Genomic DNA, 24,436 nt, shown 5'->3' with positions numbered 1-24,436 from the left:
CATTGACGTAAAATCATAATTTGTATTGTTATACACAAAGTTGTTTTCTTTGTTGTTTTATGTGTCTGTCGTTCTATATCACGTCCAAAACTGAAGGAAGCAAACATTCATTCTCATTCATTCATAAGGCTGTTCATTTGCTATAGAATTCTCTAGGCAATCAGTGATTGTAGCCATGTATCTCATGGTTACGTCACATCATTGTCAATAGTATTAGAAAGAATTCTTGCGGGCACATGCAATGTAGGTTAACTCTTTGCTGCTCAGGCAAGAGCAACGTGCGACATGCATGCATGGAAATACGTGTATGAAAGTAATAGAGTTCCTTGTCTTTTTTTTTTTGCTTCATAATTTCTCCCACGTAATTGAACTTATCAGTAGATTCTTGTCATTTTGTCATTAGAATGAAGGCTAAACCTTTACAACAATCCATTGCCCTTAATAATCCTCGTTTTTATTTTGAGGAAATGTATCAACAATGGTAGTTTTAATAATTATAATCAGTGTTGGTGTGAAATTTATATAAATTGTGCCTGCGGCGCAAAAAAAAAAAAAAAAAAAATCTCAGGGGCAATTGTGTAATGAAATGATAAAAACGTGTTCACGTCATGCATGATGAATAAACCTGCTTTTGTTCGAATTCCTTGCTTCTCGAGAGTGACATAAACTGCGATGACTATACCTTTTCTCTGTGACGTAGTCATCGACGTTTGAAAGATCCAGGCGAGTATTCGCGTCGTTTATATCATATCATACTTTCAGAGTAAAGTTAGTGAATAGGGCGAAGTGACATAGATTTGGACAGTCGCTACATGTCGTGTCTTCAAAACGGAATGTAATACATAGCAGAGGATATGTTCCGCCGTGAGTAAAAAGAACTGTCGCGCGCCATAAATCCTCCGCCCTCGAGAATCAGGCAGTATGTCTGCGATTATCAACCACTTGCTGGCAAAGAAAAACAATGGATTCCCAATATACCCCTTGCCTAATCAGGCGCTTAAAAGGGCGCCCCGGATGGATAAATGATAAATACCTCTCGCCCCTGACACGCGACAAAACACAGACAAGACGAACAAACGAGAGCTTTGACAGGAGTTGGGACCAGATGACGTCACTGATATATGACCCCTGGAAGGTCAAACCAATGGCAGGTGGGCGTGTGCGCATGCGTCGTTGTGTGCGGTTGCCTGATGCTTGAGGAGTGGAGTGTTTATGGTTTCAGGATCGGATTGTTCCATGCGTAGTCGAGTAGGAGATTTACGCATTGAACTTTCTCGAGTTGGCTGAAAAAGGTGCATGAGTTGACACGGTCATGGACTAGATGTTTTATAAACATTAGAACCTGAGTTCTGATTTGGCGGCAGTAGCATTGTTGCCCTGGATGTGATTATTATATACTGCAGCACTTGCCTTGCTGTGGCAAGATTGATAGATAGAGGCAGAGGCCTGCAAAATACGAAAACTCTTGTTTCTGAGATTTCGCCAGCTGGGAGCCGACTCCTAAAAGTCAACAAATTACAGCTCTTATTTTGTTCCCTGCTGGTTTTGTGGTGCCATCTTTCTTCCTGAAGAGAGTTTCCTCAAATCTGGTCCCTCTTCGAGCTTCATTTCTTTATATAGTGAAAAGAGTTGGTCTTTTTGAGAGAAAAGCAAAATAGAGGAACGCGTAAGTCCTATTCATCTGCTGCTATGGCACTCCTCAACTCGTCGTATTCGCTCCAGCAGGGGTTCTACACCGCCGGGGTCTTCCCGGCGCCACTGTCCAGCTACTCGGGCTTTTCACTAGTCGGGCTTAGAATGCAGCCTTCCTTTGGCGCTCTCTCCACTGCCACCATGGGCCAGCTGGCCGGCTTCCCGGGAGGGTCGGCTGCAGCAGTGGCAGCGGCCACTTCATTTAGTATGGAGAACCTACGCGCGGTGCAGGGGCTGCGACCGATGGCGGGCAATAATCGAGCGACGTCGCCCGAAGGCTGCGGCGGTGATAAGAGGAGTGGCCGAGTCACTGACTTCAGCATCGACGGTATTCTCGGAAAACGCGACATCAACGACGGCGTCGTCGAAAAATTCGAAAATATAAGGGTGAAGCACAAGATGGGAAGGCGCGAACAGCATGGAACCACGAACAACAAATCATACACGATATCGAAGGACTATCTTGACCGATCAGACTCGACCACGAGTAAAGGAGACGAGGACGAAGATGACATGAAGCCGGACACCGATGTCATCGACAACCCCATGGCAAGGTTTTCATGGCTCCAGTGCACGAGGTACAAGCCGCCAAGACTACCACGTAAGCATCCTCATCATTTCCTTTCTCCACCAGTACCCGTAGTCCTACCGTACACTGTGCCAATTCAAACAACATTATTCACATGGAAAGGAGAAAAAAATGCACTCGTTTTAAAACGGATATTTTTTCTTTTTTCACAGAGAAGATTCAGATCTGGGGGTATTGTCATCATGACTTCTTTTCTCAACAATGAGAGATGATGCTGTGAAACGTTATCAGTACAAGCAATTTAGTAGTAAGCCTTGGTATCAAAAATTTGTAAAGATAACTGAGGTTTATGTGTGTGTATTTTTGCTTGTACATCTGAGGAGGATGGAGCAAGTGACAACAATCTTGCTATAATCAATCTCTATATGTGTTCGTGATATCCCCATCTAACACTAACAACCGAAATCACACTCAATAGATAGGACAACTGCTTTGCATGTGTGTGTAAAAATGTTTAGCGTACTTAAAATATACGTCTATTCCGCGAAGTTAGAAGGAACTTGGCGTACGTACAATACATCAACTAACATGCTTTCCTTGTGATGATAAAAGCTGTGTGGTAATGATTACAGTCATAATGTTACTACGAAGACATTCACCCCCCCCCCCGAAAAGTTGTTTTTCTCATTGTTTTGGACAAAATAAAGAATTGGTTAGAGAATAGACTAAAGAGACTTATGATAATAAAATTATAGGTGATCATTTTCTGATTTACTCTGCGATGCAGCAGAAATACAAATGACATACCTTAACGTTGTTCCCATCTGTGTATTTTATTATCTTTGCTCTAGATTGTAACTCAGAAGTTACAAACTGTCACTTCCCTCAGAATTTTCGAATGTTTCATGTTTACCAGAAAATTCACATTGTAATTTTCTGCACAGTTCATGCATTATTTTGTAAAGATTATAGCATTATGCAAAATCTGTTGCCTATTAGCTCTCGTTATTCTGTTTTGTTCAACAGTAGCTAAAGCAATTCCATGCCATCCCGAACTCACTGGTAGACGTAAGATGAAGATCTGGGTTTACCCTAAAAAGTTCTGAAACAATCTTTCCTTGCGTTGTTTACAAATTCAACTTCGGCAAAATGATACATAATCTGTTTGATAATACAGAACAAGAATTCATCAGTGTCATTTAAGAGTTATAATGAATTACGCCCATCCTAAAGGAAGAATACTCTAAGTGATGCACATGATCGAATGTTCTATGACAACGGCACTGTATAGCGTTCTTATGCGTTTGTTTGTTTTTGTGTGTGTGTCTTTGCGAATTTCCACACGTCATGTTTTTAAATTTAGGCGGGGATAAAAATAGGTTTAGAGGCAACATCACCCGCTAATGGCGGAATGACATATAATACTCATATTTTATATTATCTAAACACTCACACCGATTCACTGATCAGAAGAGAAACATTTTTTTTTTCACTAAAGCAGAAGCTTGAAAGAATGACAGAGTAATAGTTTACTTGTGGGGGACTTCACATCATAAAGATTTGTTTTGATATTGAGTCTGATATACAACGAATGTCAAATCTTCCAGGGATCTCAATCAAATTTGAGATAAATCAGATTGATCAACTTTACTCTTCATTAACATGGCGGTTAGGCTCTTACTTCGTCTGACTGAAATAGAAAATTTAATCCAAAGATAGAAGTAAAATTCCAGTCACAGCAAAAAACAAAAACAAAATTAAAACAAAACACACTTACACACACACACACACATATATATATATATATATATATATATATATAACTATGCTACTCGCATCATATCTAAAAAGAATGATGCTTGCTTATTGATTGAATACATAATGTTTGTGTATGTATTATACAGACTTGGTTGCTCACCGCTGACATATTATGAAACAGATTACTTATTGTTTTGTTTATGATGCTGCATAGATTGCTTCATTCTCTCTGTTTTACATACTAGACATAGTTATTGATAACTATGTATAGTAGAGAAAAGCCCTCCAAATCACCTCCCTTGTAGAACTTCAAAATTGCTTATACCTGTAATTATTAACTTGGTGACTCTTTTCTCTTTGTGGAATCTGTGTGCGAGTTTAACAGTAGTCTCCCACATAGATATTGTTCTATATATTTTCATTTTTCTTTCCTCCCGGTCGGAAAAATATGATGTTATAAATGGGGAATGCAATGTTTGCTCATTGTTATCTTTATTTGTTTATATTGTTTCATTATTTTATTCATTATCTTTTCAAATGATCATTATTGATTTTAATAAGGCGTGTTATTAATACTTTTAAGTCCTTTAACGAGTAAGACTTTTTTTTCAATTTCAAATGCAAAATGCAAAATACAAACAAAAATACACCAACAACACAGAGGCTTTATAGTAGAATTAGAGTTTCTAGGAAAGCTTGTTTTACAAACAAAATTCAGTTAACCTTTTAGATATCAATACAGTAAATTGTTGTATTTTAACTTCCATGACATTTTCCATGTTGCAGGGGCAGTCACAATAAACATACGTAATGATGCTTGATGAAATGACTTAAAACTATTCTCTAGAAATTCCTCACAAAAAAAAAAAAAAAAAAAAAAAAAAAGAGCAGCTGCAAGTGCAGGGGAGAGGGAGAAATCACGAATGACCTGGTTTTATTTTGTAATCGTAATACATTACTGAACGGTAATAAACTAAGAAATAGTTATACTTTATAAGTACATAAACTGTAAGGGGCCAGACTTGACTAGCATTCATGCTATTTTTTGGTTCCTATTATCTTCGCTTTTTGATGTAACTGATACGACCATAAACATGTACAATGATTGCTATTGCATTGGGTAATAAATTCATTCATTCATTCATTTTACTTAAAAGTAATACTATGCCTAAAGGGACCATGAATTAACATTATGTTTCTGTTGTAGTTGTCAGTACTACACTAAATAATAATATATGAATTATATGAATGTGATTTGAATAAATATCTGTGAATAGTATTATTCATTTTAGAAACAGCATTTATCTATCATCATTAAAATTCAACTTAACTCTTCTAAAAGGTTTTAAGAAGCATTTTTGCTTCAGATGATTCAGAGCGTTTCGTACGTTAAATCCAAAATGAGTTGTTTAATTTTATTGCAGACTGTACGAATTGAATAAAACAAATATTTTTGAAAAGTAATCGATACAAGCTTGAAGACACTATTAACAGTTTGCAGATGAAACCAAAACGCAACTTTAGTGCTTTAAAACATTCTTAAATGTGAGGTAGGGATAGAAATCACTAATGTAAAAATGTTAATCAGTATAATCGATAAATATACAAAATGTGAACAATAATTATAACAAGATTGTTTCTCAATTAAACTGTCTACAGTTATCGTTTATTGAGAAAATTGTGATATCTCCTTATATTTTAGGCTTTATTGCAAAATGTTTATATGGTATAAGATGTTTTGTGATACAACCGACGTACACATATGCATCAAATGTTATAACTCGGACATTTTTAATCACTGTTACCAACGGTAAACAGTATGTTAAAGGTAACAAATTTTTCCTATATAGGCATACTTGAGCATAAATAAAGGATCAGTGATTGCTTTAAAAAGATGTAATTTGTACAAATTCTGACAGCCTTCATTGCATTTTTTCATAAATTTAGATTTACCACAGTAACACCATATGAGATTTATAGTCTTATATCAGAGTTGATTCCATTGCTACCGGTTCTATTTTCAATCTCATAATATTCTATCTCTTCGTGCGAAGCAGAAAAATGCTGTAAGACATTTTCATAGTATTTGGATGGATTTGTCTCTGTCAACCATTTTCGTAAGTAGACGTCTTATTCTATATAGCCCATAATTCTGAGGGGTCTTTATTATTTTGTTCTTTTTGTCTTCTGTTTTATCTTTCTCTTTTTGGAAAGTTAGTTAATATAAGATCTACAGCAATTTTCATTTCTATTGTTCGTGCATAGTCAAAATGTGTAACAAATGTTGACAGTTAAACTGTTTGTTTCTATCGGCTTGGATAGTCTTTAACTATATCTATAGTTTGTGTTTCATTGTAATAACTTGATCATGTTGATGTTGATTACAACTTCTTGGCTCTCATGCAGTGACCTACTTTATTTGAAGCTTTGTATAGAATAGAAAAGTAAAAAGAAATAAAGAACATTGTAAGAAAAAGAAAGAAAGACACGGTTCACAAAGGAAGAATATCAACGAAAAAGCACAAGCGCATGAGGAATGGGTATGGATAGTGCCATTTTACCCTTCGGGTATAAAGTTTAATACTTTCGCTGCTGGTGATTATTCCAATCATAACGTAATCAGAATTCATCCCCATTTGATTCTTGGTGACATTGTGCTATATTTACAGCTTTATATTCTTTTTTTCCTTATCATCAACAGAAAAGCGAGAAAATCACGAGGACGAGATCTAGAGCCATTAGGTGTAGAAAATAAAGATTAAAATAGGAACAGAAAGAGCGAGGAAAACAAAAAGGATGGGGGTGGGTGGAAGGATGCACGAGCATACACCATGTTATTACAGCATCATTTGAACCTGAGAGTCTGTCTTTCTTCAACTTCAGGCAGTTGGCTTCGGCAGGCACAACAATCCAGTCCCCGATCTAACAAAGCAATTTAACATCCGAAGCTTTCAGTCTTAAAACGACAGATTGAAGCATCATTGTTCATTGCTCGTTTCATAGACTTGCATGTTTTGCGGTTAACTAAAAGTAAAACACAGTAATAGCATGAGCAATAAAAATGTTCAGATTAAGTTATAGAGAACATTGTCCGTAGGAGATAAATACGGTCCAGACAGCGTAACGGTAGTGAGCGCTGTCGAGGCGAAATAGATCGGCGTACGTGTTGTCTGATGATTAGTCACAGCACTGCACGCATGTCTGTGCAGAGAACAAAGATGGATGTTTGATAATTTTACGATCAATCAGGACCGTGGCAAAAGACGCAATCCTATTTTTGCTTTCTAATGGGCCGTTTCACTCAACATATATATATATATATATATATAGGATGGTGATTTTAAATGCCTTCGGAGCATCATGTTCGAACATAATAATGTAAAAAGTCGCAATAAGGACATATGTGGGGCTCACAAACGCACACTTTCACATACTACACAGCCAAGCGTATATGTGCAAATATTAGTGTATGAATAGACACTGTGCGAAGTTATAGCTTATATAACTTCTGGTCACAAATATTTTACGTCTTCATTTACGTCAAGCCTGTTGTGTTTCAGCAGAAAAGATACTCTTTATCATGGCCATTATTGTGGCTATCATGATCGATGAGAATTTGTAACAGATGTCATAGAATATGTTTTGCATATATCATATTGAATATCATGATCTATGAGAATTAACAGAAGATATTACAAGAATTTTTAGACTCATTCCTAGATCAAGTTTCAAAGTGTATTATTCTAATCTACAGGGATTTCCCAACTGGATACTGGTTTCTTCGAGAAAGGAATGAATTTCTTTAGTAAGCGTTTAATGAACTGTTATTCTTCCTTATAGTGTTGCTCGCGAACTTCACCTCACTCAGCCATTCAATTTTTTATAAGATTTTAATTTCTGATAAGGCGACTCTACATGATATTGATTACATTTTGTTTATCTTCGCTGTTTGATCTGTAGACCGAAATGTTCTGCTTAGAATCAGAAACAGCTGTTTTTTTTTTAAATCAAGTGTCAGAAAATGAAAAATAGAACAGCGGTTACTGTTTTTTTTTTTCTTCAAATAATACGAATTCGATAACTTGATTAGTATATAACGGTCCCTTAGTTATTCCCACAGTTATTTGGGGCTTATATAAATTACAATGCAGAATTCTAATATTTGCAAGATTTTGTGTACAAACTTTATGGCAAGTTGCGAGGCAATGACATTATCAACTCACTCATTTGCATATTCATATTGACCGTTCAATTAATGGTGGTTGGTTGTTTTTTTTTTTAAATCAGCAAAACTTTACTTACAATTTCATAACTTATTAAACTTTAATCCGAGTTTAAACAAATTTCCACTGTTGTCTAATGAAATTCCACTCTTTCTTTTAATTACAATAACTTTTATCTGGACCGGAATTCCTCTCTGATATGATATGATATGAACTGATGTCAAAATATACTAAACAACTGAGCTCCAAGCATTTTTCTTTTCTTGAAAGTAAATTCATGTGTATGTACATTCATCTATCTCATTTTTAGTATCAAGTGAAACTTTGAGGCTAAAAATGGTCATGATGAAGAATAAAAGGGATAGAGGCTTTTTATGCTTGTTAATGTTGGCGCTCGTATGCTATTTTCGTTTGAAGAAAAAGAAGTGCTTCAAATCTCAAGTCAAAAACTCAGTAAAAGAGCTAATAAGGTATTCTGAATTGAAATGTATTTTTACCATCTCTACATCTTCTCAACCAAAAGTCACCTAATCGCAGTTCATGTAATATGGACAAAAGTCATTAATGCAAAAGAGTATAATATCGCATACTCAAAGAAGTCCCTTGTTTGTTTATTCAAATAGCGAAATTCTATAGACATAAAGGGAGTAACTAACATTTTGAATCAAAATGGTGGATGTGAATCACCATTTAAATTGATTATTCTTGAGTACATTGACCCTATGTCATACGTTTATGAGGAGATTCAAAGAAATTAGCATTAGACGGACCACCACTTGATTCTTGTGTAATTGTTAGAATATTGTATCAACATTCGTACCTCTCACTCGGTGCCTTTAGGGCTATCGAAGGAACGCATCAGCACACTCAGCGTTTCTAAAATGAGAGGTAAAAAAAGGGGGTAGACCTTACTACTGAATGTGCTCTGTAATGCTAAGCAAACATTCATTAGTTGTAAATTGCCGAATCAACCGATAAACAAACATTTGCGCGAACGGTTCAATACGCGACGATTATTTTCAGTGAAGTGGTCTGAGTACATAAAGTTTGCCTTGAAAGACCCGTGCATCCCGCAGAGTTTGACAAGAGGACTGAATGTGTATTGATGGTTAGGTGTAGCGCTTTCCTTACCACCTTGTTCATTCATTCTGCCGCGGTGGGGCATTAAAATAGATATTTGTATGTTTAAAAAAAAAGAAAGAAACGCGAAGTAATTTGCGGCCAAACCAAGCGGGACTTATTGCTGTAGGGGGTCTCTCGTGGCTTTGTCTACTCACTGGAGCTGCGGACGGGCTGTGTGCACCGCGGCGGGTGGCTCGGCGCGCTGGAGGTGCCGCTGAGTACTTGTTTGTGTCGTGTGCACGCGTGCGTGTGTAAAGGGCAACGACGGTCGTTGATTTTTATCACTTGTTGCTGGAAAGATAGTGACGGCGACTTCTTCTTGCTTTGCTCTGTTTGCCAGTAATTGTATCCACGTCAATCTTCCCCACTGGAAGTTGACATCCTCATTACCAAAGACCACGTGAGCAAGACATTTTCTAGAAATTTGCATCAGCAATGCAATTCCACAAGGACGTGTTGGATGCTATGCTAATTATATTCATTCTGTTCTTCCATAACGACGAAAAAAAAAAATCACACGGGCAGTTTATTTTGATATTCACGGGAGCATAGTGATACTGGCCATACCTTTTTGAACTATTTCAACAACACTACCGCTTGGGGGCTCTACTCCTTAAGTTTATAATTCCTTACTTTGTGCTTAAACTGTGGACGGATTAATTGCAAAGCAGATTAAAAAACAGTTTGAAAATTTGCAATGTGAAAATGTGTAATAATGAATTACAATTTAAATGCAGTAGAAACTACTAGGATGATAACGTTGTTCAGCGATTCCTGAACCACAGTTCCGGAGTTATTCTCGGCGTTTGTGGATTCGGCAAAGCATAATGTTGAAATAGAAAACTAGCTCAAAGTGCTATAATGTTTTGGTCAACTTTGTGTAAAATATAACCTTAATCGTGTTAATCGACACAAAATGATGAGAAAAGAAGAAACTTGTGTGCATCAGGAAGACGACGCTTTGCAAGTTAATCCCCTCCATACCATACTCGATCGACCTGGTGACATTAAGCCTGCCAGTCCCAACGCAACCTGTTTGAGTGCAACATCAGGGTTTGGTGTTGAGAGGGTTGAACAAAAAGTCGTTAGATCTATGCCAATGCGACGTGTCTTGGAGCAGTCGTTTACTCTGCTTCCTCGCCGCCGTTCCCCGCAGGACGGACGAACCAGTAAACAAATCATTACAATGGCTATCATCACTATAAGTGTACCTGCAGGCGCCAGCAGTGAGCCGGAGGGCGTTCGAAACAACCGCCTTTTCTTGGAAGAACATTATTGGCAATGAATTTTTAGACAAAAATACTGAGTTTTAGCTAGCAGCTTTTTTCATTTTTATTCATTGAATGATATTTCTGTTGGACCGAAGTACTAGTCTGTGTTATCTGAAAAAAAAAAAACCCAACCCACCAGACATCATCTATATGTATTTCTGCAGGGTTTTGATATTTAGGACATTGTTTTGAGATTAAGACAATGTGTTTGATTTCCATGACAGATTTACCTTTGCTTTTGATTTATAATTTGTTTTCTTGTATTGTTTATAGGATCGATCAAATAGTTTCGATAATCAAATAGTTTCTATTGTATTGTAGGTTTCTATGAATATGAAGAGAGAGAGAGAGAGAGGACTATATAACAACAATTGATTGACAATTTAAATGAATGGAAGAATAATATTGTCATATTTAAGCATTAAGTGTTTCTAGATTGAATGTTTAATGAAACATGAAGCGAATGTTTTTTTTTTCTTGAAATATTGATTTGTATGTGGATTAAGATTTCACTATATTTATCTCCTTGTCGTAATGCAAATATTTTCTAATTGCCCAAGGCTTCATTGAATTTCCTGATCCAACGTCGATCTCAAGCCAAGACTGAAACATTTTGTGTGCTTGTTTTGTATGATTTTATGCGGTGCTTCACGTCATAAACAATTGCAATTACATCACATTGAAGAGGGCGGGTGCGTATTTTTATCATCTTGGCGTAAATTCATGCTTCGTATCATTTTTAAATGTGAATCAATCATGAAGAAAATTTACGCGAATAGATTCCCTTTGCTGCTGTTATGTCATCCTTTACATACAAATTTTAAGTGAGTTTATCATCGTAACATTTCTATCAGAGAGATATTTGACAATACAAGGTTGGAATGCGCTTAAAATATCATATTTAAATGGAATGACTTGAAATCAACTGAAAGACATGAGAGCGAAATTATTCGAGTATTTTCTTTTAATCCTACCCGGCTAATAGGCACGAAGAGAAAAGACGGGACGAAGAAGCGAAAGCTGGGACGCAACCCCCGGGTGCCTTTCTCCCCGACGCAGGTGGCTACGCTTGAGCAGAAGTTCCGCTGCACCCACTACCTGAGCAGCATCGACGTGGCTGAGCTCTCAACGGCGCTGAATCTCTCTGAGAATCGGGTAAATGTTATGTTAGTCTCAAATGTACTATGTGAATAATGCACTTGTTAATCTTCGGCAGTTTGATATCTTTTTGCCTTTTTTATGTGTTTCTTCGTCCTTTCCTTCCTTGATGGACGTGTGTTTGAATTACATTCAGCAGGGCCCCGTTTCATAAAACTTGTCATCAGTGACAAGTTGTCATAGATGTGACAAGCTACTGAAATCCTTGCATCTGATTGGCTGAGAGCAAATTTGTCATAGAAATGTGGCAGTTGTCACTGATAACAAGTTTTATGAAATGCCCCCCAGGTTGCTTGGATTCGTTAGCCGATTCTGTTAGTTGAATATTCATTTAAACGATTCGAATAAGATGTGGTATCTATTCTTTAAGAGGTCAGATGTCTGATTTTTCCTGTTAATTAATGAATTTTTTCTTATAATGTATTAATATGATAATGACTTCAGTTAATGATATAGGTAGATTTATGTGATATCGAATAATTCATCATAATTCATAACAATATGTTCCTTTGCCTTGATCGACGTACTCGAATATTTAGCGCAATATCGACCTCAAAGCTGAGAGTTTTAAAAGAAAAAGTCTGTTCGGTAACAAACATGCAACTTGAACAGAGTATTTAAAAAACAAACTTGAAATTTCCCGTAAAAAGAGTTATTTTTCGCAATGAAATCAATTGAAATTAATTACATATTCCCCAACATCCAAAATGGAGGAACAACTTCATAAGTTTCTTGGCCTATACGAGAATCTTATTTGCAGATCTCCAGTTTTCTATAAACATGTAGCGAAATTTTTGCCTGGTCATTACTGTTTCTTACTACACGGTAACATCCAACACAAGTAGCTTGATGGCTGATGACGTAGAATGTTGTAACAAACTTTGATCACCATGACACCACAGAGTTATCATAAAAAAAAGAATGAGTGACGTTCCTACTTGTATGGCACGCGCAATTTAGGAATGACTCACTCTCGCAATAAATCAGATGGGGGTACAGTGTTACAATTAAGCCGCAGAGAGGACAACAAAATTGAAGAGCCAACAATCTTTTGTTGATGGAGATAGGTCAATAACGTGCCTGTTGCAAGCATGACAAAAAACAAGTTGCGTATAGTTCGGTGTAAAGCCTATACATTTGTTGGAAATCAGAATTTGGGCGGGGGAGAAGAAATTGGGCAGGAGAAGAAGGAGCAGACGCAGGAGAAACAAAAAATGAGAGCTTTGCTTTCTCGACAATTGATCATTTTGTAACGCCGATTGAGGAGTCTTTGTGACGAAGATGACTTAAGCCTTCAGTCCATCAGTATAGTTACGCATCATGATTCACCCCCAAGAACGGTCTGTGACGGATCAACTCGGAACAATCCCTCCCTGTCTCTTTGTCTCTCTTTCTACCATATACCTCCATCTCCTTCTCTTCCTCTCTCTTTTCCTTTTTTCTCTTCACCTTCTCCCGCCGTTTCTGATTCTCTTTCCAGAGTTAATTCCCAGAAATCCTACAATTACGATATACAATAGCCGAGAATTGAAGCGATTTTTCAGTTTTCAAGTATATATCAGAGGCAAATTTAGTTCTTACATTCAAGAACAATTTCATTGTCTTTTTTTGTGGTTGTAAACATATGGCCCTCAGGTTTCCAAATTGGTTTAATCCCCCATCACATTTATACTACATCGTCGTGATATCCTTCCAAGATGTGATCACTCATCCTCCCTAGCATTATAAAAATATCAAAGGCAAAAATTTATAAGGGTTGTCACAGTTGTCGTACATCACCATCAATATAGATACACACAATGATTACATAATCTTTCACCCATATGCATATAAATATTATATATATATATATATATATATATATATATAAGAAGAAAGAAACATAAATAAGTAAAATTACTTTGCTTGGCTGGAGAAATACTAGATTGAATTGAGTGTTTGTTTGTTGTTGTTTTTTTTTCATTTTTTGAAATCAGCTGACTTGTTTTTATTTAACGTCAGTGCAGACAGAAAGCGACATGCCAAAAGTGGTTATCTTGTGACCTTCCTATCGGATCAAGAGAGGCTTACTTGGGTGCCACCTATAGGCCGGAAACAGCTATCTTGGGGTACCAGTGGTTCATATCATTGTCATAACTCCAGACATTCCAATTTTCAGTTCCGGCCAAGACTATTAAAAAAAAGTAATATTTGTTATTAAAAAAAAAGGAGGGACTTCTAACGTCTCGCAGGTCATTCACTTCTTTATCAGTCTCCATCGCCTCAATTGCCGTCGGTACTGAACACGCACTCTTAGATTTCGTAGACATTATTTTGTTTTTGTTTTTCATCGCGATCCTTTTTTTTTTTTTACATTTACTGCATATTGTAGATAGATGTGGTCTGCATCAGTGTGTGCTAACTTTGACTTATATTCTGTTTCATCGTGTAAGATGGCTCAACTGTTCAGCAGAGATATATTAACACTATTTGGAGTCATCATATAGAAAAACAACAGAAATGTTTCATATTGTTATGCAACACTAGAAAAACATAATTGTCATTTTTTTCATGTCATCATTTTTTCATCAACTTCCAACAATGTGATTCTAGCATTCCACCTCCTGAAAGTTCAGGAGTGAAGTGAAGCTACTGTCTCATACATATACATTAAACAAGTACTCGTCATAATATTTCGGCGCACTCGATATCCCATCAGAGTATGATGTAACCACGCTCCGACAAAATGCAAAACTCCTCTATGATATACATTCTCTACAGTGAATTACGGCATTATCACTTTGCTGTCACTACTATATAAAAAAAAAAAACTATTAAGAAGCAATCAGGAACAACAGAATGTCACGTGATCGAACTTTAGGACGAGAGCGATACAGTGCAAAAGAACAAACGAAACAAACAAACAAACAAAATGTACAAACAAACAAATGCCAAGCAAAGGAACCCCTCGTCAAATCAATGCTTCCGTTTTCGGAAGTGTCTATATGAGAGGAGTGTTGGCCATAGGATATTGCCCCCTAATATATCCATGGCTGTCAATCTTGATTCGAGGTTTAGTTTTTGTTGATGTTTAGCTTCTGTCTCCCTCCCTTTTATCGACTGCCTCGACTAGTTAGCCTTTGGCTGTGGAGGCATTTTCAAATCAACTTCAGATTACATCTGTTGACTGTTCAATGTGCTCGGACTCTGCCTGGTCCGGGCTCATTAGCCTCAACGCGCCGTAATTATCCAATAACGATAACACCTCACTGGTATCAGCGTCTGGACGCAAACTCCGCGAGTGACTAATTAAAACCGAACGAAGAATCCTTTTTATTAACTCGTCTTCATCAGTTGCCGTTGATTAAAGTCAGGTATGTCAGTCGATTGGCTGACTTTTTTTAATGGACAAAAAAAAAAAGGTTCCTCTCCCTCCCTCTTTTTTCCGGCTTTCTCCGTCTGTCTGTCTGTCTGTCCCTAAATCTGTCTCTTTTATCATTCTCTTCCTATAAAGTTGTTTTACCCGGCGCGCGTGTTGACGTAAGTTCCCTATCTACCCAAGATTGAAGTGATGACATTTGTAGAGTAATCAAAAGTGGGCTAATCTAAACTCCACTATCTCTCCCCTCTCGAATGCAAAAAGGGACACTCTCTGTTCGCTTTTTCTCGTGATTAAACATACATGAGAAGTGAAATGAAAATGAATCGGGTCAGGCAAGGGTCGTCCGCCACGAAAAGTACACCAAATTACATTTGCCTTCACTACAATGAATGACTAATGCGCATGACTAACGTGGCTGCTTTCGGCAGTGAATCGCGCAGAAATTTGTGACACCTTTCGTCCAGTTTTGTGGAACTTTAGATAGATTTGTCAGCAGTCGGGGAACATCTACCGTGACATTCAAAACTATTGACACGCACATTTACACAAACACAGGAATTTATGCGTATTTGCTTTACAACCTTTTGTATTATTATTTCATCGTATTTTGACATACTTCAAATAAGCATATTGTTGTTATAATCAGCATGATATCTTTAGTACATTATCTTTTTTTTTTGGCTAGAATTTTATAATCTATCAATGAAGGCCTACTTAGTATGTGATTTCTATACTACAAAAGGTTTCCTCATTGAACAGTTGTGACATGACAAAAGGAATATAAGTTATACACTTTCTGTTTTTTTAAGTGCTTCAGACTTTTCATTTGGCGTCTATACCTAACTGCGAGCAATATAAAAAGAGAAGTGTTTTTTCCTTCGCAGATAATTATACATACATATTTTTTTCTTCTCTGTTTTTTTTTTTGTTGTTGTTTTGCTATATTTTTCTTGCTGTCGTTGCTAGGGGTAATGTAACACATATTTCGAGAATTTGCTCGCAATTTTTAAGGATTGTTCTGTGAAACAAGGTCTCTGAAAAAGTGACTTACGCAAGTATCGATTAATTAGGTTTTAGAGTACGTGTATGTGGCAAATGCAAACTCCGCAACTTTACATGATCACTATTCGTCCCTGGTCCATAGAGACGCTGTATACACATCTGGAGTGACATTTATAGAGTCTCATTCTCCTGCCGACGATTGATTTCCAATAAAGGATGTCACCATGTATGACATTTCCACTTTCCACTTCGATGGATTTCTACGTAATCATGACAAGTAATGATGTGACCTAGCTGAGTGAAAAAAGAACGCTCGAAATGACTTGTTTAATAGGTGATCAGGCATTGTTGAATATCTCCCAAAAGGGATGATAATGATGTGATGTTCCGGCGCAGAAATGTATAATATCCTCGGCTTTCATTTAAGAGACAGGCAGGCAACGCAGTTACGCAACTTCGTTTTGTTCAAACTGACTTTGGCGAAGTCTAGTAAATCGTCTACAGGCGAGGAATCTATTGGGTTGATAGGCAACAGAGAAACTGACATGACATTCAAAGAATTGATTCTCCTCTGACGTTATTTGGCAGCTAAGAGAAATCCGACTTAGGTTATTGCTCTTTTGTCCGCCTGAAGACCATCTTTTGAATGTTCCCTCAAGACCTCTTTCCACATCGCGCAGTGAACTAGCATCTCTTTCTCGCTACTCGTTAATCATTCAACTTAACTTATCTCATTGAAAAGGAATACACTTTGTCTTTTTTTCGTCTCATGTCGTCTTACCAGTATTTGTTTTCCTTCAACTCCACCACAGGATTGTAGATATTCGACATCGCTGTCTTAACCGTTGTCCCAACAAACCAAACCCAATGTTAAAATGTAAAATTACAGAGAAATGGAAATGCCCTTTTAACAAACAACAGAGAGTAAGGTCAGATAACTCGACATCTCGACATGTACAACTTACTCAACAATGAACCGTTTGGAATAAGTTTGTTATTGGAGTACCGATATTTTTCAATTTAACATTTTGTTTAAAAAGTAGGAAGGCTATCATTTCACATAAGGACAGCAAACAAACTGGACTTATCAGTCAGCTTATGAAAAAGGAATGAACCTGAATTGATTTGTTTAGTACTTCAAAATTTTCTTAACCGGGCAGAATATAAAAATTTCACTAAACTGTGCACAAGGTATTCATAGATCGAACTGTATCCACCTGACACAGAGACTCAAACATGTGAGAGACCAAAGAGATTCATTTATCACAACATAATGCGAGAGACTGGGTACAATAAACTGTTAAGGCGTACATGATTAGAGTCGTTTCATTCTTATTCTTCGATTAAATTTTCCCTTTTCCTTTTTCCTTCCTTCCTTCCAGGTCAAGATTTGGTTTCAGAATCGCCGAGCTCGAGAACGACGAGACAAGGAGGGAATCGACTCCAAGGCACAGCCGTCTGCCCAGCCGAACCTTCTGCCGTCGTCGGCAGCAGCAATGGCGCACTCCCCGCACGCGCCGATCAGTCCCATGTCGTCGTCCTCGCCGTCATCGTCTCTCTCCGCGATATCGCCTTTCGCCGCACCTTCGACGACGTCGTTGACTACGCCGATTATGTTGCCGCGTATGCCATCGCCGCGTTCGTCGATCGACAACGCGTCACCCTCCCATCATCTCATCTCATCGTCAGCCTCCTTGTCTTCGACGTCGACGTCGATATCGTCGTCGCACCAAGGTGTGCTGATCGGGGAGAGTTCCCCGAGACCCTTAATGCACCAACCGCACCATCTCCTCTCGCTGGCAGCATCGACGGACCCCGAAGCCGTGTCGGCGTTCACACCGGTATCGCCGTCCGTGAAATGATGCTCACTGTCATGCCCACATCATCACAAATCGTCCTGAACTTCTTGCCGTGGAGCCCCTGCGTATTCTATTCCTTTGAGCTTCAGCCCAACGAACATTTTAAACTGATGCATATCATTGATTAATTTGTTGATTTGATTCGGTATAGATATAGATTTGCCTAGATTGCAATATTCTTGTGATCAGAAAACGATCATGAAGTAAGTCGTGAGACAAACTATCGCAACCTTCATGTTGAAGGCACTACCAATAGCCATTTCTGCTGACAAAGGAGGCTTGCGTTTGTTAAGTCTCTGAGATGCATGTCTGAATGGCTGCGAGGAAAATACTGTGTGTTATTTTCCTGTTTCATGAAATCATTCAGTAGCATCAGGAAGGGAAATTTAATTTGAAAAAAAAGACTTTATTCTGTTCTTATATCTCAGCTGTATACCTGTACATATTTATCTGATTATGACATATGCTTACTATCAGAGTACAATGGAAACGGAGTGATTTTGACAAACGGTTGGGCTAATATGCTGTAATTAGGAACTTGCACAACAAAACAAACGAATCCAGAAAAATCATGATTTCATCAAAATTCCAGGATAAAATTCTATCAAATTCTAATTTCCGATACTATTTTATTTCTTCAGCTGCTGCCATAACATTAGCAACAATAATATATGGAAATGGACCTAAACGAAGCAATTTTCCGTGTGTCCAAGAAGAGGACAAAGTACGGCAAAGAAAATATCTCACTCGAGATGACTCGTTATTTGTGTCGCATGACTGTCCCGTAGTTATTGCATGCCTTGCAATATTGAATCTGTCGAAAATATGCGTTCGTTCGTTACACCAAATCAATGATGTGCGGGATTTAATGCAGCGATTTCATGTCACAATATTGTAAATATATGAGTTTAATTTCTTCACCTCCAACTACAAGGGTCAATTAATCTGATGCAGCATTTTACTTGATATAAAATGAAAACCGGGGATATTCTTAATAAAAACATGAAACAAAAACGCTGAATAACTTTGTGTAGACTTCTTCATTGGTGCTTCAGCCGGTCATAGTGCGTCTATGTCACGGAATTAACGGTATCGTGTACATTCCCCGGCACAAGTAAAATATCTTAAACATAACTCCACATTGTGGCAGATTTGCGCCGGGTATATTACTCTGCCTTTCCGCCGGCAGTTTACAAGCATGTTTCATCGTGCACACTGATTTTGGTCATAGTGAAGTGAAACTTGGTAAATTATGAATTTTACTTCGAGAAACTATTGACAAGAATCATCACATACGATATAGATAACTCCCTTCAAAAGAACACCATCACTTCAAATTGTGTCTCTGCAAATCATCATCTAATATTCTTTTCAAATTCAGAACCAATGACCTCAATTCTCATGGAATGTTATTTGAGAAAATCAAGCAAAGAAAAGTCCTATTTCACCCACTTGCATTTTACATAGATATTGTAAATAAATAATTATCTGTATATGAAGTTTTGTTTGTTTATTGTTGCTTTTAACCGTACTGACAATATGACAAAACACCAACAGACATTCCAAAGATCACACACAACGTTTTGGTATATCATCAAATCAATATGAATATCACATATATCGATATTTTATTCGTATGACACATTTGAATCTCCTCGTTTCATGTGAATGGCGTTTGTGTCACATTCACATTTCGTTCAAAAGCAAGGGGATCGATGGTCGAGGCTATATAATGATTTTTATGACCAATAAAGAAATAATATAGTGTTCCTAACGCATAACCATCATTATCGTTTAAATGTCAATACCATGTTAAATCTTCAAGGTTTCTGAGGAGCGCCACGCAGTTATCTAATTAATGAAGATACGTTAGATCCAAACTATTCAAGCTGCAAAACGGCCCCAGATTAACATTTAATGTGTATAATATAGAGATAAAGATGAATAGGTAAAAAAGCAAAACAACGTTGAATTATACACATTATGTTTCAAAAACACTTTTTGAGAAATTTGAGATGAAGACTGAAAAATTGAATAAAGAGTGTACAGTGTCAACTCTGCAAGTTTTGATGATTTCCAATTATTTCTTTCATATTTTGAAGTCCAGAGCTCGATGTTGTTTCTAGTGATGTTTGACGTTTCATTGTAATGCCGCACATGCAGGCATTCATGGTGTTCACGGCGTGCGATGTGTGTTGTGTTTTTACGGAGCTTGCACTTTACGAGTAGATTAACTTATCCGAAACCAATTATACACATAGACAGTTGGTAAAGCTAGGCCTATAAACCGATTCCCCAACAACACGTATTCCACATCGTGACGGAACAAATCCATTTCCCTCTTCTCTCTCGCTCACCACCATCATCATCTTCTTCTTTTCCTTTTCTTCTTTTTTCTCTCTCTCTCTTCTTATTTTATATTCATATGTATCTGTCTATCTGACTATACACTGTACCGATAACCCCATCGATCTATAATCTATTATAATTATAATACCCCTTCTTTTCGTATGGAATTGAAGTTAGTTATATTTTTGAACGTGCGTTAGTAAGGTGTTGGCTTTCTTTTCCTTCGTAAGGTTAAGTTTTCTTCGTTTAAACAGAGTTTTCATGCTGAAAGTGAGAAAATAAATTGCAAAATTTCCAATTACTTTGTACTTTACTTTCTTTATATGCAAATGTCATATTGCATACTTTCGTTGGAAATGAAATGAAATGAAATGCCTTAACTTTTTCCAGACGATAAGTTGTCTGTATATTATGTAGACTATATACATGTACAGTGACATAATATTATTAAACAAACCACGACAGATATTAGAGATGGCCCACATTGCAAATGGCTCAGATATGATATATATATATATATATATATGTAACACGGGTATGTTGGAGAACATACAGTTGCTCTAGTCTGAGTTCAAGATCCCTCCTTGGTAAACTCTTTTGTTTCCTGATGAAAAGGCCACCAGGCGACCACGCACCCGGCGTTTGTTTGGTAAACAAATCCCTTTCTTACCTGAGAGCTGAATGAACATCATCTGGCGTGGGTCAGCACAAGTTCTTCACTTTGCAGAACTGTGTTGATCAAGCCAGATGTGTTCTCCCCCTGCTCTCTATACAGGTAAGAATTATTCTACTTCATATACTCCCTTGCTCTCTCTGTTATGTTTCACATATTGATATGTTATTAATCATGTGTGTTTTTATTTCATAATCACAGGATTTCCAAATCATAGATATGGTTGAGAATCCGTTATATTAATTCATAACATATGAAGTTATGATTTTACTCATCAGTTAACGTTTGGTCGCCGCCCTGCAATAGTAGTTTATTCCAGTTGTTGAAAACAACCAATGAGATATATACATTATTCTCAGCTTTCTATACAGACTTGATATATTCAAGGAGTTGAGGAGTGATCTGTAGTTGTCTTTAAGCGATGTGCATTTGGTAACTGGCTCAGTTGCAAGATACTGTGGAAGTAATTATGTATTGCTAAGTTAGGCGTTAGCGACTGTGGAAATGCTGTCATATTATCGACAAATTAATTTATTAATATGCCGGTGGATATTTTATTAGATATGCCCTTCGCAGTATTCAATGTATATATAGTGTTAAAATCTAAGTAGGCGTATATGTATGTGGGAACGTGCCCCATACTGCTGTATAGAATGTATAGCTTTTCGTTTAATCCAGAAAATACGTTGCATGTGAAGGAACTCATGGCTTTTCTTAGTGTACTATATCATGTTATGTAGAGGGTGGCATTAGTTTGTGTGTGTGTGTGTGTGTGTGTGTGTGTGTGTGTGCGTGTGTGTGTGCGTGTATGTGTTACCTGCGCCCAGTGTTAGTCACTAGCATATAGAAGAGGTAGTTGATTTCATGTAGAGAAGGACGCTAGTTTTCCTGCTTAGGCCCGCTTGTATTGTTAAAGTAAGTTTTGTACACAAGGCAGTGGACAGGGTGTGCATTCGTATGTTATAGTACGATAGATAAATGGGGTCTGCACGAGTAGACTATGCCGGCTGACCACGGCTTTTTAAGACCGCACTACGGCGGAGGGCCATTGTCAAGTTTCTTTACTTATGTGGAGGCCGGAAAGATGTGCTGGTAGCTCTTTTGTTTCAAGGTCTTAATGGGAGAAGTCCCTCCCCATCTCCTTTTCTCTCTAGGCCTGGAAGAGGCGAAAAGAGGAGCTAACTTTTTGTAGTACATGCACAGTGCCCACGCTGGTTAAAGTTTCTTTTGTATACTTTGTTGGCTTTTTAAACGCTGGGGAGCCCAGCGTCTTCTCGCCTTAGCTTTTATTTTAGTTTGTGAGTTTACAAAGTGCTTAATCCATGGCAGGGCTCTGCATCGGGGCTTTTACCAATGTACAGTATTCTGTTGAGTGTAGTTGAGAGCGTGTATGTAATGTATATATATAGAGATAAGTTAAGCCAATGTGTACAGAAATGAAGTTTGAGTTAATGAGAAATAGTAAATGTAATAGGACATCTGGTGATAGAGTAACATGTAGTTAATAGTACTAAGGGGTAGTTTGGATAATGTGTTGTATGTAATATGTCAGTGTACATAGTGTATGGGGAAACTTGTGATTGTTGCGTTTTTGTAAATTGAAAGTATTATGTATCATGTTGAATGTGAATAAAGACTTTGCAGAACTGTGTTGATCAAGCCAGATGTGTTCTCCCCCTGCTCTCTATACAGGTGTCATATCTCGCGAGGTTAGGGACCCGTTCTTGCATCGTCACCCCCCCCCCCCTTCTTCTTCTTTTTGTTGAGTGAACGCCCCCTGCGTCCCCTTACCCACAAGCAGGCTACGACTATACACACAGGAAAGCAAGTGCGCTGTTAGCTGTCGCGCTTGCAACGAAACACGGGCGTTACACGAAACTGGCGTAGTCGGCAGGATCCTTTTTGTTTATCTACAGTACATCGAGATCGTGGTACCAGAAATGGCAGTTGATATGAGTGGATACGGACGAGTGCCTGCTAGCCCCCGAGAAGACGCCAACATCGACGGCATGGCTGCGGCTAGGCAGGTGGCGAACCCCCCGACATTCATGGCGGCCCAGCAGGTGAGGAACGTCCCCATTTTCTCCGGCCAGCGTGATGGAAAAATCAGCGTGGACGATTGGATTCGGGACATGGACTATTTGCTGGCTGCCGCACCCCAGCCCACGAGTTTCGCATTCGCCACCATCATACGGAATCTAAGCGGGGAAGCGCGGCGTCTTGTTCTGAACATTCCCCCTAGTGAGCGTACTCCAGAAGCCGCTTTCCATGAACTGAGACTTGAATACGCAGATGGGAGTTGCCATGGCGACCCAATGGCGCAGTTTTATGAGAGGACCCAGCGACAACACGAGGAAGCTGGCTCTTTTGCTATCGCACTTGAGGGTATATTGTGTAATATAGAGGAGACACTTTACGACGGCACACCAATGGCGGACAGAGACGCGAAACTGACCACACAGTTTATGAGGGGCCTGCGGGATGAAGAGGTCCGGGCGAGACTGTCACCCATGCGGCCGCGACTCATGACGTTTCGAGCCCTGAAGGACGAACTCCGTCACCTCGCCAGAGAAAGGGCAACCAGGCGTCATCTTGGCCATCAGGCTCGCCGGGGTGTCAACATCCAGCAAGGGAAGGTGGCAGAAAGCAACAGGCAGAGTGGAGATCCGGCGATGAGGGAGATTCTAGCGGTGCTGAAAGACGTGCGGAAGGACCAGCAGACCCACCTGTCTAGAATGGCGGACCTGGAGAGACGGATGACGGCGCTGGAAACTAGAGCGCCGCAACAACCTTCTCCGCAGTCCATGCCACGCCCCCCTCCCCCTCCCCCGCAGAGGTCGACTACCTGCTTCATCTGCGGACTGGAGGGACATTTCGCAAGGAGTTGCCCTTCTCACGTGCCTGCCCATCCTTTAAACGGGTAAGGCCCACAGCGGTGGCTGTGGGCGTTAATAAGACTGACCTTGACCCCCCTGACTTGACAAAGACTGACAAAATCACAACCCACCCAAATAACACGACTTCAACGACTCATACCCCTACGACGAGGACAAATGACCTGGGTGTCGTGGGACCAGCCAACGAGACTCTGGTGACGATTAACGGCAAAGAGGTCAACGCACTCATCGACTCGGGTTCGCAGGTCACAACCGTATCTGAGGAGCTGTGGCGTACTCACCCTGGCCTGTGCAGACAACCCCTTAGAGCTGCTGATTTATCCGTCATTGGTGCCGACGACCACGAGGTGCGTGTACTAGGGGTAATCGACTCCAGCTTATCCATCTTAGGCTTCGAGTACACAAAGGTACCGACACTGGTGACAGCCACGACGAAGTACAAGCGTGACGTCCCTTTGCTGGTCGGAACCAATGTTATCAGAGCGTTGGAGGAGGACTGCGTGAGGATACACGGAAGAGAGTCTTTCCTACATGCTGTAGGG

The 24,436-nt window shown here is 38.8% G+C and overlaps 1 protein-coding gene across 1 annotated transcript; it reads left to right on the top strand.

The window, feature by feature from the left end:
* The first annotated feature begins 1,689 nt into the window (after positions 1-1,689).
* Positions 1,690-18,064, top strand: LOC140231145 (uncharacterized). The gene is made up of 3 exons (XM_072311297.1): positions 1,690-2,293; positions 11,581-11,750; positions 17,499-18,064. The coding sequence occupies exons 1-3, from the start codon at positions 1,690-1,692 to the stop codon at positions 17,976-17,978; spliced, it is 1,254 nt and encodes a 417-aa protein (XP_072167398.1). The 3' UTR covers positions 17,979-18,064.
* Positions 18,065-24,436: the final 6,372 nt, after the last annotated feature.

Source organism: Diadema setosum, chromosome 1, assembly GCF_964275005.1.
Source record: "Diadema setosum chromosome 1, eeDiaSeto1, whole genome shotgun sequence".
Classification (NCBI taxonomy): Eukaryota; Metazoa; Echinodermata; class Echinoidea; order Diadematoida; family Diadematidae; genus Diadema; species Diadema setosum.
The sequence above is the reverse complement of the archived record's forward strand: the minus strand, read 5'-3'. Positions and strand labels throughout refer to the sequence as shown.